The 17,329-nt window shown below is 41.0% G+C and overlaps 1 protein-coding gene across 4 annotated transcripts in view; it reads right to left on the bottom strand.

Annotated features, from left to right (window-relative positions):
* Positions 1 to 4,030: 4,030 nt before the first annotated feature.
* The window catches only part of CCDC91 (coiled-coil domain containing 91), a 127,993-nt gene continuing 114,694 nt past the window's right edge, over positions 4,031 to 17,329 (bottom strand). Inside the window, exons 13-14 of one of the 4 annotated variants that reach the window (XR_015058958.1) lie at positions 4,628 to 4,845; positions 4,035 to 4,499 (exon numbers count right to left, since the gene is read on the bottom strand). Coding sequence is in view for 3 of the 4 variants with exons in the window: in XM_085884059.1 (XP_085740185.1) it covers positions 14,284 to 14,439 (156 nt within the window). In the remaining variant the exon portion in view is untranslated. Of the gene's footprint in view, positions 4,846 to 5,149; positions 14,440 to 17,329 lie in introns of those variants that run through there. The other 3 variants (XM_085884061.1, XM_085884059.1, XM_085884062.1) reach the window with 3 other exon arrangements.

Genomic DNA, 17,329 nt, shown 5'->3' with positions numbered 1-17,329 from the left:
AGGCTGAGTGGACACTTGGGGGGTCTGGGTGCTTTGGAGGGTTCTGAAGAGTTGTGGAGTGCCTTCAAGACCACCTTCCTTGATGTTGCCGGTGGATGCCTTGGAACTCACCGCAGGGCAAAGAAGAATTTTGTCTCTCAAGGGACACTGGATACCATTGACCAGAGTCGCAGCGCCAGGCTGAAAGGCAGAGCTGAGCTGCTCAGGGAGCTGAGGCGTAAAACTGTACATGCACTGAGGGTGGACAAGGAGGCCTATGTGCGAGGAATCTGTGAGGGGGTAGAGCATCACCTGTGGACAGGTGATTCTCGTCCCGCTTGCAGGGGAATTCGCGCATTGCGTTCATCCAAGCCCATCCCTCGGAGCACTGCAGTTAGAGCAGAGAGTGGTAGGCTCTTGACAGAGGAGTCTGAAGTGAAGGCCCGCTGGGCCGGTTATTTTGAGCGGTTGTACCGGGCTGATCCCCCAGCTGTCGAGTTGGATGTCAAGGGTGTTGCAATCCCTGTTGCTGACCCTCAAATGAACTGTGGTCCACCTTCGCTTGTGGAAACACGGGCTGCGGTGAACCAGTTGAAACGGGGCAAAGCTCCAGGGATCTGTGGCATCCATGCTGAACTTCTCAAGGCTGGTGGAAATGCTGCACTCGTGTCGTTGCATGCAGTTTTGTGTTCTGCCTGGAACACAGGCATCATCCCAAAGAATTGGAAGAGGGGCCTTGTTGTTCCTCTCTGGAAAGGGAAGGGTGATCGCCAAGACTGTAACAACTACCGAGGGGTGACGCTGCTCTCAGTGCCGGGCAAGGTCTTTGCTCGGATAATTCTTGATTGGGTTCGCCACCATCTGCTCGAGCACCAGCGTCCAGAGCAGTCAGGCTTTACACCAAAGAGGTCAACGATTGACCTTATCCTTGCTCTTCATGTCCTCACCGAACGCAGACGAGAGTTTCAGCAGGGGCTGCTTACAGCCTATGTTGATCTCTGTAAAGCGTTCAATTCAGTGAATCGGGATGTCCTCTGGAGGATTCTTGGACTTAGTGGGGTGCCACCAAAACTGATCGATCTGATGTCTGAACTCTACTCTGGTACTGAGAGTGCTGTGAAGTGTGGTGGTACCATCTCTGACTTATTTCCAGTTGTTACTGGAGTTCGTCAGGGGTATGTACTGGCCCCCACACTTTTCAGCACTTGCATGGACTGGATTCTCGGGAGGATGTCGGAGAGATCAAGCTGTGGTGCATCGTTTGGGAATGTCAAGATCTCGGACCTTGATTTTGCAGATAATGCAGTCATCTTTGCGGAGACTTTAGATATCCTTTTGGGGGCCCTTGAGGTGCTGAATGAGGAGTCGGAGCTGCTGGGATTACGGGTTTCTTGGGTCAAAACTAATATCCAGGCTTTCGGTGACATCTTGGATGCTGCTGTCCTGTCTGTGCCTGTTTGTGGTGAGGATGTTGAGGTCGTGGAGAGATTCACTTACCTTGGCAGTAATATTCATGTCTCTGTTAGCTGTGAGGCAGAGGTCAATAGATGTCTGGGTCGGGCCTGGGGAGTCATGGATTCACTGGATCATGGGGTGTGGCGCTGCCAGTACCTGTGCGGGAGGACGAAAGTCCGAGTCTTCAGGTCCTTGGTACTTCCAGTCTTGCTCTATGGATGCGAGATTTGGACTCTGACCAAGGATCTGAGATGGAGACTTAATTCCTTTGGTACCAGGTCTCTTCGGAGAATCCTTGGCTATCGCTGGTCGGATTTTGTGTCCAACGAGCGGTTGCTGAGAGAGACTCGGATGAGATTTGTTACCTGCATAGTCCGTGAGCGTCAGTTGCGGCTGTATGGACATGTGGCTCGTTTTCCTGACTCTGATCCTGCTCACCAGATTCTCTCAGTGAGGGAGTCTCATGAGTGGAGGAGGCCAGTGGGCCGACCACGTGCATTGTGGTTGCAGCAAGTTGACCATCATCTCAAGGTGATGGGGATGGGCCTGGCATCTGCGTGGGGAATGGCCAGACGGAGGCCCCTGGAGTACCGGCGGAAAGTGGACACAGCGACGCGCTGTTCTGGCACATGCTCCCATACCTGACCAGGTATAACTCAGTTGGAAGTGTCTCATCATCATTATCATCAACTGTACGGAAGCAGTAGTTGTGTCCTGCATACTGTATCTTCTGGTTTGCACAAAATGGGTTTTAGTATGTGTGTGTGTGTGTGTGTGTGTGTGTACATATATATATATATATATATATATATATATATATATATATATATATATATATATATACACATACATACATACATATATATATTGTTACAGTTGTGGAAATTCACAGATCACCATTCAGGTTCCCCGAAGATCAGTTATGTCGATAAGTGTGTGTCCAGGTTAGATTTCCCCACCGATGTATAACTGGAATTATTTGTGTGCCAGGCTGTGAACTTTTGAGGTAGTGTTATTCTTTTCTGTCTTTTATTTTAAACAAGCATCTCCTCACCATCTTCTCCACAACCGCCAACATCTCCTCACCATCTTCTCCACAACCGCCATCATCTCCTCACCATCTTCTCCACAACCGCCATCATCTCCTCACCATCTTCATCACAACTGCGTGAAGCCGGTGATTCCAAAGCAGTTTGCACACCTCACTCTACAATTAGCTTGCTACCTTGCTTGTTGCACATTTCACACTGGTAACTTCCAACACCCTAACACGGCTTCTGTTTAGACTAGGACTTCTTTCTAACCTGTCCAGTTTTCTTGGTGTTGTCAGGCTTCTTGGTATCTTCCGAAAAGTTGTGAAAAAAGTCTCAAAAAGTTGTGGACGGATTTGGATGAAACATGGTGGGCAGGTTGGGTATGTAACAAAGAAGAATTGATTTTAGTGAAGATCCGAATCTGGAGCTGAGGATTATTTTAGTGATTCTTCATCATTGAGTGATGGGGCTAAAACGACATATAGCATGATATCTCAAAAAGTTGTGTGCAGATTCGGATGAAACTTGGTGGATGAGTTGGCTTGGTGACAAGAACAAGATGATTAAATTTTAGCTCAGGTCCAAATCCAGATGCAGCCCATAAGTGGGATACAAAACGTAAACGGATCAGCTTGGCAGAGGTATGAACTCTACCGAGTGGCCATTGTACTCATTTGTTCATCCGTGAAGCTGCACCTATCTGGTGTATTCCAATAATATTACCAATATCTTCCACACTGACCTCATCAGGAGGAACTTAAACGATGCCGTTTCCACAAAAGGGCCTTGAAGGCCACATGACGGGAACGTGCCGCGATTCTAATGTTAAAGCTTTCCCCAGGCTATGTCTAGTTAGGGGGGAAACGAATGGAAAGGTAAGGGGGAAAAATACTGCTTTCCATAAGACAAAGAATGCACCACTCAGCATACACCAGCATTGACAACTGATGTGACAAATCAGAGATCACGACAAAAACGCAAGAAAAACATATTGAAACCTGTCGGGGCACCGGTGGGGCTTTTTTTTTTTTTTTTTTTTTGTCTCTGTCTGTCTCTGTCTGTCTCTGTCTCTGTCTGTCTGTCTCTGTCTGTCTCTGTCTCTGTCTGTCTGTCTCTGTCTGTCTGTCTCTGTCTGTCTGTCTCTGTCTGTCTGTCTCTGTCTGTCTGTCTGTCTGTCTCTGTCTGTCTCTGTCTGTCTGTCTGTCTGTCTGTCTGTCTGTCTCTGTCTGTCTGTCTGTCTCTGTCTGTCTCTCTCTGTCTCTCTCTCTCTCTCTCTCTCTCTCTCTCTCTCTCTCTCTCTCTCTCTCTCTCTCTCTCTCTCTCTCTCTCACAAAGGAGAGAATTGTAGACCGAGAAAAAGGAAGCAAGAGGCAAGGAAAGCAACGGTCACGATCACAACACGCACCGCAGAAAGTGCCGAGCAGCGCTCTATGCTGTGATTGCACATGTGCAACAGCAGCTGTGCAGAAAAGGGGAGTGGGGACGGGGGGGGGGGATAGAGATAGAGAATTTTGATATTGTGAGCAATTTAGGAAAAGCCACAATCCATAAAAAGGGAAACAAGAACTCCAAAATAAGAAAGAGCTAAGAAAAAAAAGGAAGACATTCCATTAGAAAACATAAATAGAGATGCTTGGGAATCAAATAAGTTGAAACTAGAAAATAAAATTCGACACGAATCCATCGATGGATGTGCCTCCGCCTGCATTAGATGTCAACTCATTGTTACGTTTGATCTCAATGAAAGGTCACGTGAAAAATTAGTCACATGAGAGAGAGCGTGAGAGAGATATGTAGAAGGGAGACAACATCAGATGTTTCTATCTATGGTTATAATCTGCAAAATAAGGGCATCATCACCTTTGAACTGTTGATCCAAAAATTGAATCAGTTCATCTTTGTATCAGTCTCTATTTGTGCCAAGTTTGGTTGACTTTTTTTTTTAAGTGGTTCACAAGTTATCGTGGTAATTAAAAGACCGATAATGGATGCAGGGATGTACAACCTGAAAACAATGCTTCCAGAATTTGGCTGTGGAGGCATAAAAATAAATGACAGCACAAAAATTTGTATCACGTAGCAAACACAGAAGAAAGCAAAACCACCTGTTTAAAAATAACCTGGTCATTTTATGAAGAACGAGGTGGAAAAAGACATACCTGTTTGGCAAAGTAGTCAAAAAAGGAAAAACTTTGTGAAGTTGTCAAATGCATGTCTGACTCACGGATGAATATAAACATGGCTCATCATCCATCTGAGTTGTACATTAAAAGGTCCAACCACATAAAAGAGGATCACCAGAAAAATGCACCGTTCAGAAGTCATTCACAATGTACCATCATCCGTCAATCTCAAGATGGGTCCAGTTTTTAGAAAGCTGTGACAAATGAAGCATAAAAGTTGAGGCAGGGTGAGGAGAGTGGCAAGATGGGGTTATGCTTACATTTTAGAAAATTTGTGATGGCTATACTTGTCCTTACAAGAAAAAAACACGTTGCGTCTAACTTTTGCTGTGTCGAACTTTTGTTGCTAAAAAAAGGTATCGATTAAAAATATATTCCACAACATCTTTCTTGATCATTTGCATCAACAGCTCTCCTCTATTACTGCTTTCTTTCAATCCTATTCCAAATTCAAGGAAGGAGTAGGGAGTGGGTAAGGGAACCAATCACAACACATCATTTCACAAAGAAAGTCCATGTTTATTGCTTCCACTGATATATATTTTTTAAAGTAACAGCACATTCTGTGAACAAATATGTCAAAATAGATGCAACTCTTCAATAGGATCACAGAAAAATAGCATTTATTTCTAGAGAAGAGTGGAGTGCTGGTGAAGGGGTTTTCTCAAAAAAAAAAAACAAGTCAGCCCAAACAATCCTCAGCCATCGCAGCACTTCCACATAGGATGCCTATAATTAATGAATGAAACATCTGACAGGCATTCTGGAACACTATGCAAATTTAGAAATAAATTACAAGTCAACAAAGTGCTTTGTTTTGAAAGGCACATTGGAGTAAATTTAAGCAAATTAATGAAATACAGGAAGTTTAACTAAGTTTTGCAAATGCTATTTGGCATTATCATCCCAAAATACGCAATTTGGTGTCTGTCCGTCTGTCTTTTCGACCACAATACATCTGGTCGTTACTTATCCAATCTCAACGAAATTTGACAGGGGACTAAGGGGCACACGATGGAGGTCGTAGCAACTTCATTTGTCCCCTCTCCAAGAGGGTTTTCTGCCTTGGACAAAATCCGTGTGAAGGTGTATATCTGTGTTCAGATATCTAATCGTGACGTTTTTCGAAGTCCACTTCTAATAACAAAAGTAATAACAACACTAATGATAATCACGTAATATTGATGTTATTACAAAACAATGTTAAAACTAATAATACCCCCTCCCACCCAAGGGGGTTTTCCTCCTTGGACGCCGTGTTAACATGTATAAATAGCTTCTCGTGGCATTTTGTGGGGTACCCCTACCAGAAGTAAAAAATATTATAAACCACAAATACGTATGATTACCTTTTTAAACAATCACTACTGTGGTTTAACACGAAATTGAAAGGGAGGAAAGCCAATGTTCTTGAGGCATTACATACTTATCATGTTCACCAGACTAAAGGACCCGAGTCTAGATCTACTGATATATATATATATGTATATATATATATATATATATATATATATATATATATATATATATATATATATATATATATATATATATATATATATATATATGCACCAGAGGTAGGATAACAACATAACCCATCCTGCCATTCTCGTAGGAAGTCGGTGTACTTGTAGATAAAGTTCACCCTTTGCAGAACTCATTACAATTACCCATCAAGATGCTGAATTCAAAATATTTATGAGAACTACAGAGTTTAATTGCTTCTCTACCCAAAATCACCAATTTGTAAAACTCAATTTCAGGAAAAACTTGACAGTGAAAAAAAAAACATTAAAAAAGACTGCTGGTAAAAAGAGGGTTTGAGAGGCTAGCCTGGGTCAAAGGCTTTGGAACAAAAATATCCTATTTCTTTCAGGATTAAATACAAAGAAGGATTTGATCTCACCAACCATCATATTATTGTAAATCGTTATCAAAATGTTCACTTTTAGAGGCAGAAAATTAAAGAGTTCAGCGAGAAAACAAGCATTAAGATGAAATCCCCAAAACAAAGTTAAACTAGAAAGCATCCCAAAATTAAAAGCCTGTCCACGTCCTCTTTGTACACTAAAACTTGCTGTAAACAACTAAAAATAAATAAATGTAAATTTTATGAATTAGTGTTCTCCATATTCTCATAAAAAAAAGGTTTGTTGAAAATTTGATGACAAAAACTCAACTGGTCAAACAAAAAAAAGGTTACGGCCTGGATGCTGTGTTTCTGGTTCATAATTCATAAGTTGGGTTGTGTGTTTTGTGAGCGACTATCACACCTTCTCCCCCTCTCGTGAGATCCAGTCAATCAAGTGAGAACAGGGGAAGGCATGACAACTGCTCATAAAACACAGAACACAACTCATTTGAAATATGAATGAAACTCAAACGTTAACCAAATTCACTGCCTTCCAACAGCCTGCCATCTCGTAAATACAGTGTGGCGTTCGAAACTTTGAACACCCAACTATTGATTGGGATGCAGCGGACTTGTTTGGGGAATCCACTTGGTTTTGAGATCATATTCAGTTCGTGTTCGCAGGGCCATTGTTGAAACTAATCTCAAAGCAAAGGACTGGATGGATGGGCATTTAGATCAGTGCTCATAGGTGTAAAGTTGACTCGACGTACACATGGAGAGAAGGCAAGAAAGATGATCCTGATGGTGCTCAGTCATTACCTCCACCACCGAAGGTGGACGGAGGTTATGTTTTCACTCCTGTTTGTCTGTCTGGTTATTTGTCTGTGATCAGGATATCTCAAAAAGTTATGGACGGATTTGGCCGAAATTTGGTGGACAGGTTTGGTGTGTGACAATGACCAATTGATTCGATTTTGGTGAAGATCCAAATTCGCATCCAGATATGAGAGTTTTAAAAAAAAAATTGAAAGTGATTCTTCACCAATGAGAAATGGTGCCAAAACACAATATCTCAAAAAGTTGCAGATAACTTATGACAAAACTTGGTGGATGAGTTGGTTAGATGACAAGAACAAGCCAATTCGATTTTGGTTAAGGTCTGGATCCAGATCCAGCCCGTTAGTGGGATGCAAAACATAAACTGTTTAGCCTGGTGGAGGTATGCGCTGTACCGAGTGCCGTTCTTGTTTTACAGGTTTTTCTTTTGTCCAAAATGAAGTCAAGGAGATTGTTAACTTAGCACACAGCATCTTTGGTAAAGATTTTGGTGACATTACTGAACGTGACATAGACCACCACATCAAGTTCCACAAGGAAGAATTTACATCTGATGAGCTGATAGCCCCATAAGAGATTGACCAGTAGTCATTGACGCCAAGTGAGGAGGAAGCTACACTGCGGATGTCTGTGCAGGACTTCAGAGTTATCATCAAACAACTTCATGATACAAACAGGGTGAAGCAACAGAATAACACCAACTAGTCTTGTGTGGAACAGTGTAGTTTTGATCGAAAACAAATCATGCCAGTATATGAGGATGCTCAGAGGAAGTGAAGTTTCACACATACAAAGCTCAACTCACTTCCTTCCAGAGGAAGTCTCCAAAAAGCCCTATCAGCATCAGCCTTCGGATATCGACTTGATGAACTACTCATGCAAGACTCATTGCACAGTGGTGTGTTACAGTGCTGCATCTCCAATTATGATTACAGCATTGTTTAATTAAGCAAATTATGAATAACTCACATTTTAGCTTACAATTTTGACTTACGGTAAAGCCTTATAAAATGACTTGAAGCAAACCTATTATTTTCCCATTGGACTTAATTAAATGAAGTTCACGAATGGCAAGTTTACTAGGTTGCCAGGAACCTAACCGAGTGAAGTTGCAGTGCTCTACTGTACAACTAACGAGGGAATAACCTCTATTCACACTTCACGAATTTACTGGCAACTATGGAGGAAATGTCATTGATTGCTGCCGGGTCTTCCAACTTTCCAAACATCGCATCTTTTGTTCACCCTTTCCTCCAGCAGACTTGGTAATTGTTTCCGAACTCGAGACTGTAGCTTTGTGGTAGACGTATTGTGTTTCACTCTGAGCCAAGTATCACATCGAGGTGCACATTTCATTCAAAGGGTATAATTTTTTAAAGAGCAGACTTTTAAATTTAAGGCATTTGTTTATTGTGATTTATACCAGAGGTCTCTAAACCTTGATTAGCCTTCATATGAGGCAAGGGATGATGACCGTGGTGCTGCCATCGACATTGTTAAGAAGAAACAAGATGACAATGCCATTCAACCTGTGAACATACAAACTTGTTTTTAGTCAGCCTATTGAAATGATTTTAACATCGACACAGCACGCTGGGTTTAAAACAGAAATCAGCAAAACGACAATCTGGAGAAGGGTTTCTCTCATAAAGGGTGACATTTTCCTTTGTTAAAACATATCACTTGCAAATAGTTTCGGTCAAAATAAAATGATTACATACTTTAAAAGTTAAATTCTGATGTTCAGTTGAAATAATATTTCATCACAAAATGCAGTCGGCCAATTACCACATACTCAAAAGCTCTAAAGTCTGAACATATGAAGAAGAAAAAAAAATTGCCGTGAAATAGCAGGTGCAACAAAATGTTCCTCAAATTACAGCAGTTCTTGATTATGATGAAAAAAAATTATGGTTAAGTTTTATTCTATTTTATTTCTTTTCGTTTTCCTTTCTTTTAGTTAAAAGTGAAGTATGAGTAAATCATTGTGATATAACAAGACTAGAAGCGCACTCTTCGACATCACGTCGTCGACAGATACGCCTCCCACCCACATTATTGCACATCATTATAGATACTTGTAGCAAGTTTGATTTAAATCCCTGAACCCAGATTCAAAATTTAAAATAATTGTGGCTGTCAGAGCATGCGTCCGATCGGGTCATAATATAAAACACGTATTCCTCATGATTACGAGATCATAATTGTGACCTTTCACGTCGATTGATGAAGTGGTTCAAGAGAAAGAATTTTTCAAAAATTTTCATTCAATTCAATATGGCTGCCAGACCATGTGACCTATGATTTATTCGTAAACACTCTGGTATTGGCAAGGCTTGGGGAACATGTGGGTGAAGGTTCCCCTCAATCTGTAAAGCCATTCTGGAGATGATTTTTTTTAAGATTTGAGGGTAAATTCAATAGGGCTGCCAATCCATGTAACCTATGACATCATAGTTGGAGAACTTTTTGTTCCTCATGGATAGGCGATCATACCTGTAAAGTTTCGCCTCGATCTGTTCAGCCGTTTCGGAGAAGACTTTTGAAGATTTATCTGTTAAAAACAGTATGGCTGCCAAACCACGTGACCGATGATGTCATCAATATCCCCCCCTCCCCCTCCAAATACAATTTAGCTCCAGATGACCCTCAAAATTTTTCATACTGATCGGATAAAGCGTTTGACGTATGCAGTTATGATGTCATAATGAAGCCACCTTTGACATCAACAACAACAAAAAAAAATCACTTGTTTCCCATGGGGAGTACTTGACATGTGCCAAGTTTCAATTTTTTCCATGGAGCAATTTCGGAGATAAGGAGGTCCAAAGTTTTTCCTTTTTCTCAACATGGCTGCCCCACCACGTGACCTATGATGTCATAATTATTATAAAAACATTCTGCACGAGCAGTCTTACCTCTGGTGAAAATGTCGAGTCAATCAGATAAGCGGTTGCAGAGAAAAGAGACAAAATTAGCATGGACGGACAGGCGGACAACCCAAAAACAATGCCACCAGCAACTTCATCAGCAGAGGCATAAAAATCAAATCTGTCATTACATAGAATCAATAATCAGTGTGATCCCTTTTGCTTTGAAAACTTCCTCAATTGCATTTGGGATTGACTTAACTAGTTTATGGATTATGTTTTAGTCTATCTTTTCCCAATAGTGTTGTCATGCACTCCAGAGCATAGTCAGACTGCTCACATAAAGTTTATCTTTTTCTCAGATTTTATTCACCCTTTAATTATTCTGTTAAGACAAAGTGCCAGTGAATAATCACTGCAATTAATAAAAGAATATGGATACATATCTTTAATATTTTGACAAATTTGTGTTTGAAATCTCGATTTGAGAAAGCTTGGCATTAATTGAAGTGGACTTGTACTTTTGCACTCCACTGTGTGTGTGTAGATAGACATAAATTATATATATATATATATATATATATATATATATATATATATATATATATATATATATATATATATATATGTATACATACACACACACATATATAGGCTGTCAGCAATGGCCCCAAATTGTTTTGGTTTGTTCCAATGAGAGGGGCACTCCATAATTTCAACTTTAAAACAATAGAATACATTTATGTGAGGTTGAAGGAAAAAGTTCTCCACACCAAATCCTGCAGTTTATATAAAATTATTGCCTATGTTTTGACCAGTTTACAGCCATTTTGAGTGGGTATTCCCCAGGATGAAGGAGATTGTGCAACTGGAGAAGTTAGCCCTGCTTTCACTTCTGTAAGCTTTAAAAAAAAAATTATTCATTTAAACACTAAACACTGCCACATTGTGCACTGTCTTACGCTATAGTATTGTGTCACACAAGCAGCAAAATATTACCAAGTTATTTCGACCTTAGGATACAGGAGAGAAATACTTAGATCAGGGCAAATGTGTGTATATTGGTACAAAACAGGGATAATTTCATCATATATATCAATCTGTGTGCCCTGCCTTAAGGCCCTGTCACACCTTGACGATTTAGCCAGCGTATGCCGACGTATGAAAAATTTGTCTAAAACGCTGGCACACGTCGAATATGTTAAGAACACGCTGGCATACGTCATAGTACGCCGAGCTCGTCGACAAATTTTAACATGCTTGAAATTTTTCGACGTATGCCAGCGTATTACTCACACGTTCCGCATACGCTGGCCATAAGTTGTAGGCACGTTACACGATCGTTGACACACGTCGACACACGTCACTTGTAAGTTACTCATAAGTCCAAACACGTCGAGGTAATGTTTAGCGTACCTGAAACTTATTTCTAACCTATGAGTAACGTGTTGTAGGCATGTTACGCAATCGTTGACACACGTTACTTGTAAGTTACTCATAAGTCGAAACACCTCGAGGTAATGTTTAGCGTCAGTGTTCCAGACTCCCTGTTTTTTTTTATTTTATTTTTTCTTCGGTAAGACGGTGATGTTGACACTTCGATTTCTAGTATATTCTAGTATGTATATATATATATATATATATATATATATATATATATATATAAATATATATATATATATATATATATATATATATATATATATATATATATATATATATATATATATATATACACATACATATGTCAAAACAATTATATACAGTAAGGTTATTTCAGTAAATAAAGGGGAAAAAGGTTGTAGAAAATTTTTAAGCAAATTTTGTATAAGAGTTGTGCATTTGTACCCCAGGTAGAAATAAAATGCAAGTCCTTCTTTGTATACCTACTCAGATCTCTATAATAGGAAAAATGATTATAAAAAAATAAAAAGATGACAGCATAAATCATGTATAATCCCTTGAATAACAGGACTATTTTCCTTTCAGGTAGACTTCAAAAAGCTGCAGAGATCAAACAAAGTGACAGCATACAAGTACACAACGACTGTGAAGCAATTTAAGTCAGGTATCACAACTCTTGTTACAGAGACTACACTCGACTCCTAAGAACCCGTCAGAGAAAGGACAGCGGTATGTATCTTTATAATTATGTAACTTTGATATACATCTGTGGCCATTGTCTAAAGCATAAGAGGAAATGTTCATCAGTGAAACGACATCTGCTTGTATGGAAAGGGAAAAAGAAAGCATATTCCCTGCTCACTGCAAATGACAACTTTGTAGATACTTTCACAAACCTTGGATCGAGCTTCACACTGGATGAAGGGACATTTGCTACACTGGAGTAGTTTGTATGCACACTGTATGGGATACCAAAGTCACACAATGTGAACGATGCTCGCTACAAACTGTTTTTCCTCGCATCATCATCATCACTGCCAGAAAAAATATCATAACACCAACCCGTGATTCTCTGAGACAGCACAGTGAGAGGGCAAATTGCCAAGCAGCTATATTGAAGAACTCTCTCAATGAAACAATCAATGCACCTTCTCCTGTAGGTCCTGGTTGGCACTTGCAGGATGGAAAAGTTGCAGTGACTTGGATGACGCAGAAACCAGCACCAGACAACATCCTGAAAACAGTGCACTTTAGCTGCAAGCAGGGGAAGTGTGACTCTGGAAAGACTCGGTGTTCTTGCATTACTGCAGGTCTGTCCTGTACAGACTTGTGCAAGTGTGTTGACTGCATGAACATTGAACACAAAGAGATCTTGAACGAGTCAGTGAGGTCGGTGGTGATGAAGAGTGTGAAGACAGCGATGAAGAGTAAAGTAAGGGACTTTCATCTGTTCTCTAAACAAAACAAATTTTGTGAATGTGATATTTTCTTCTCCCGTGGGCATGGTGACGGTGTGTTATGTAATAATTGTTGCTTTCTTAAATGTACACTTTCAGATATTTTTGTCAGTCTACTAGTTTCAAAATATGCCACTACAAGCATGATCGAGATAAATGGTTCTTATATGGCAACATCATGTGATATTATCATGATGTATTGAGAGTTCATAATGAATCTTGAAAAAACATGAACGATTTTGAGCTAATTTAACCCACATGACCTTGACCTTAACCTACACAAAGGTCAAAATCATTACTGTGATTCATAAATCATGTATATAGATATCTGAGTACAGAAATAAATGTTATATATATATATATATATATATATATATATATATATATATATATATATATATATATATATATATATATATATATATATATATATATATATATATATATATATATTACTAATAGTTAACTAGATATAGCTTATTTTCCAAGTTTCATTTGAAAAAAATTGGATATCGTGACTCCTTGACCTTTGACCCCACCGTACACAAAAACTGCAGGATTTTGAACGGAGAACTTTCAGTATATGATTGGTGGGTTTATTGGCAATATAAAAACAGCAAAAAAAAAAAAAATTAAAGATAGTGCCCCTCTCATTGGAATGAAACTTATTTTCTAGCCACTTTTTTGGGGTAGAGCTGACGGCCTAATACATATATAAGTATACACAGATATCCTATGTATATATGTAATTATATTAGCATTGTAGTTTGTATTGTTTCTTGCAGTGTTCATGATCTTAATTGCTATATGTAGTAGATAAGCAATCGATCAACACAGAACTTAACGAATCTGCTTTCAGTATCAGGTGATAAGATGATTAAAAAAAAAGTTTTATGCAAAAATAATGTGTTAAGGGCGCAATGATGTGTGCACTGTGGAAAGGAGTTTGAATAACTAGTTATTCACTTGTCACAAGGCATTCCATACATCATAAAGGAGAGATGGGTGCAGCAGAAATTGGACTTTCGTGTTAGTCAGTGCAAGGAAGCACTAAATGTGTTTTTTCTCTCAAGGAGAGACAAAGCCACATTGTCTGGATTTTTTTTTTTAAACAAAAATAAACAAAAGCCTTTTCTGTAGCAGCACTGTAGGACAATGCCATTCCATCCCTGCAGTAGTTCACGAGAATTAGCACTTTTTCTGAATAGTTCAAGCATCCCCCTGCTCATCACACGATTCATTTTTTGTCTTTTCATTCACCACTTCTCTGTCAACGTCCCTCATAAGTGTCTCCAGCTGCTTCGAAGCAGCAGTGAGGAAGAGGTGTAAACTTGCAAGTGAGCGTTGGGTCCTCTGCCGTTCCAACTGCATCCACAAAAAAGGTGTAAGATTCAGGAAAAATATATACCAGCAAGTGTTGTAAAGTAATGGTGGTGGCTTCTACCACAAAACTATCAATCGATAGCCTAGAACGTTTCCAGGCTCATTAGTCCGGCAGACAAACCAGGATTTTTTTGTCTGACCTTGCAATAAAAGTCCCAGAATTGGGATTTTCTTTTTTTTGTATCTTCAGACCATGTAGAATCTGAAACTTGAGGGTACCAAACTGGTACCCTTGAGAATTTTGGATAAATGGCTGGTTTTCATAGTAACTGTTCCCCTCCATTTGGACGTAAATGAGAAAAAACAAAATCTGCATATATCAACTATAACTGATATGGCTGCTAAACCATGTGACCTGTGGATTATACTGAGGGTATGAGCTATCGTATTCAATAAGGTGGGGCTGACTGGATGGCCCTGTGATACACACACTCACCTCAAAGCTCTCTAGTCTGAGTTTGAACCCCAATCCAGCTATAAACCGTTTCACAAGCAGGGTGATTCATCAATGTGTGTGCCGTCCCTCAGATGGACGTTAAATGGGATCCCGTCTGCCAACATAAGTTGGATGTTCAAGATCCCACAGTGTCCATTCCTACCCTAACCAACAGAGGGCATTGCATTAGCAGCACAACCACGCCCTCAGCCAATGATGCTACCCTGCAGCCTTGTGCTGCATAGAAACTAAGAAGATGATTTAATACGGAGGAGTCCATTACTATGTTTTCCGACATGAAGAATCCATTGGACACATAGCAGTGATGATTAGAGATCAATTACATACTGTACTCTAATAGCAAGGTAGAACCAAAAAGGAATTAATCATTTTAATGAAATTTAGAAAATGAAGATGCAATCCTGAGGTGTGTGTGTGTGTGTGTGTGTGTGTGTGTGTGTGTGTGTGTGTGTGTGTGTGTGTATGTGTGTGTGTATGTGTGTGTGTGTGTGTGTGCATATGAGGCCCCGCGATGAGGAGTGATGTAAGCGACATTTTTTAAAGATATGATGATGATAGGCTTGGATGATAGGGTAAGGGTTAAAATAGTGCGACATGGCATTAACTCCAAAATGGCCGACGTGTCCCTTACATCACTCCTCTTCGCGGCGCCTCATATGCACACTGATGAGCCAAAACATAATGACCACCTGCCTAATATGCTGTTGGTCCTCCGTGTGCCATCAAAACAACGCCGACCTGCCGAGGCATGGACTGTACAAGACCCCTGAAGGTGTCCTGTGGTATCTGGCACCAAAACATTAGCAGCAGATCCTTCATGTACTGCAAGTTGCGAGGTGGGGCCGCCGTGGATCGGACTTGTCGGTCCAGCACATCCCACAGATGCTCAATCGGATTGAGATATGGAGAATTTGGAGGCCAGGGCAACACCGTAAACACTTCATCATGTTCCTCAAACCATTCCCGAATAATGTGTGCAGTGCAGCAGGGCGTATTATCCTGCTGAAAGAGGCCACTGCCATCAGGGAATACAATTGCCATGAAGGGGTGTACCTGGTCTGCAATGATGTTTCGGTAGGTGACACGTGTCAAATTGATGTCCACATGAATGGCCGGACCCAGGGTTTCCCAGCAGAACCTTTCCCAGAGCATCACACTCCCTACACCGGCTTGTCGTCTTCCCACAGTGCATCCTGGTCTCATCACTTCCACAGGTAAACGGCGCACACCGACACGGCCATCCACGTGGTCTAAAATAAAACGGGACTCATCAGACCAGGCGACCTTCTTCCACTGCTCCAAGGTCTAGTTCCGACGCTCGCTTTCCCATTGTAGGCACTTTCGACGGTGGACAGGGGTCATCATGGGCACTCTGACGGGTCTGCGGCTCCGCAGCCCCATACGCAGCAGGGTGCGATGCACTGTGGATTGTGACACATTCCTCCTGTGACCACCATTAAAATTTTCTGTGACTTGTGCCACAGTAGACCTTCTGTCGGTTCGGACCAGATGGAATAGCCTACGTTGCCCTCGCGCATCGATGAGCCTTGGGCACCCAACACACTGTCGCCAGTTTGTGGTTTGTCCCTCCTCGGACCACTGTCGGTAGGTACTCACAACTGCTGACCGGGAGCACCCCCATAAGCCTTGCCGTTTCAGAGATGCTCTGACCCAGTCTTCTGGCCATAACAACTTGGCCCTTGTCAAAGTCGCTCAGGTCTTTACTCCTGCCCATTTCTCCTGCATCCAACACATCAACTTCAAGAACTGACTGTTCACTTGCTGCCTAATATATCCCACCCTTTAACAGGTGCTATTGTAACAAGACAATCAACGTTATTCACGTTACCTGTCAGTGGTCATAATGTTTTGGCTCATCAGTGTATATACATATTGTTGCATTTCTGGAAACCGCATCCCTCCAACACCAATAACAGCCAACATACAGTGGTCCCGTCAGTTATTTCATTAATGTACGTTCAGAGAGCCCCTTCCTTTTTGTCAAGTGGGTTGAACAGACAGTGCGTTGCGTAAATCTCATAGTTCGGTCTGATTAAACCTCTGAACTTCATTCCTACTCTGCCTTTTTCTCTATTCCTGAGGTAAATCCAAGCAAGGGGTCCTCGCGTGAGCCAGCAGGCGCTCCGCTCGGACACCCATTGGTAAAAACCACAGCCACGCCTTTCGTGTAAGAATGCGTCCTCACATAAGATCAAGGGCAGCAGTAGAAGACAACAAGAAACGCCAGCGCTGCACGGAGTGAGTGCCCCACAGCGACGACCCCCCACCCACTGTTCAGGCGATCAGAGGCATAACCAACACACCAAATGCTAACAACACACATTATGCACGTGGCGCACTCTTCTTCAATCCAAATCTCCATTAATAAATATATCTGTCCCCTTTTCAATCCGA

Source organism: Eptatretus burgeri, chromosome 6 (genome assembly GCF_056783735.1).
Source record: "Eptatretus burgeri isolate ZD-2024b chromosome 6, Ebu_testis_v1, whole genome shotgun sequence".
NCBI classification, from domain to species: domain Eukaryota; kingdom Metazoa; phylum Chordata; class Myxini; order Myxiniformes; family Myxinidae; genus Eptatretus; species Eptatretus burgeri.
The sequence above is the reverse complement of the archived record's forward strand: the minus strand, read 5'-3'. Positions and strand labels throughout refer to the sequence as shown.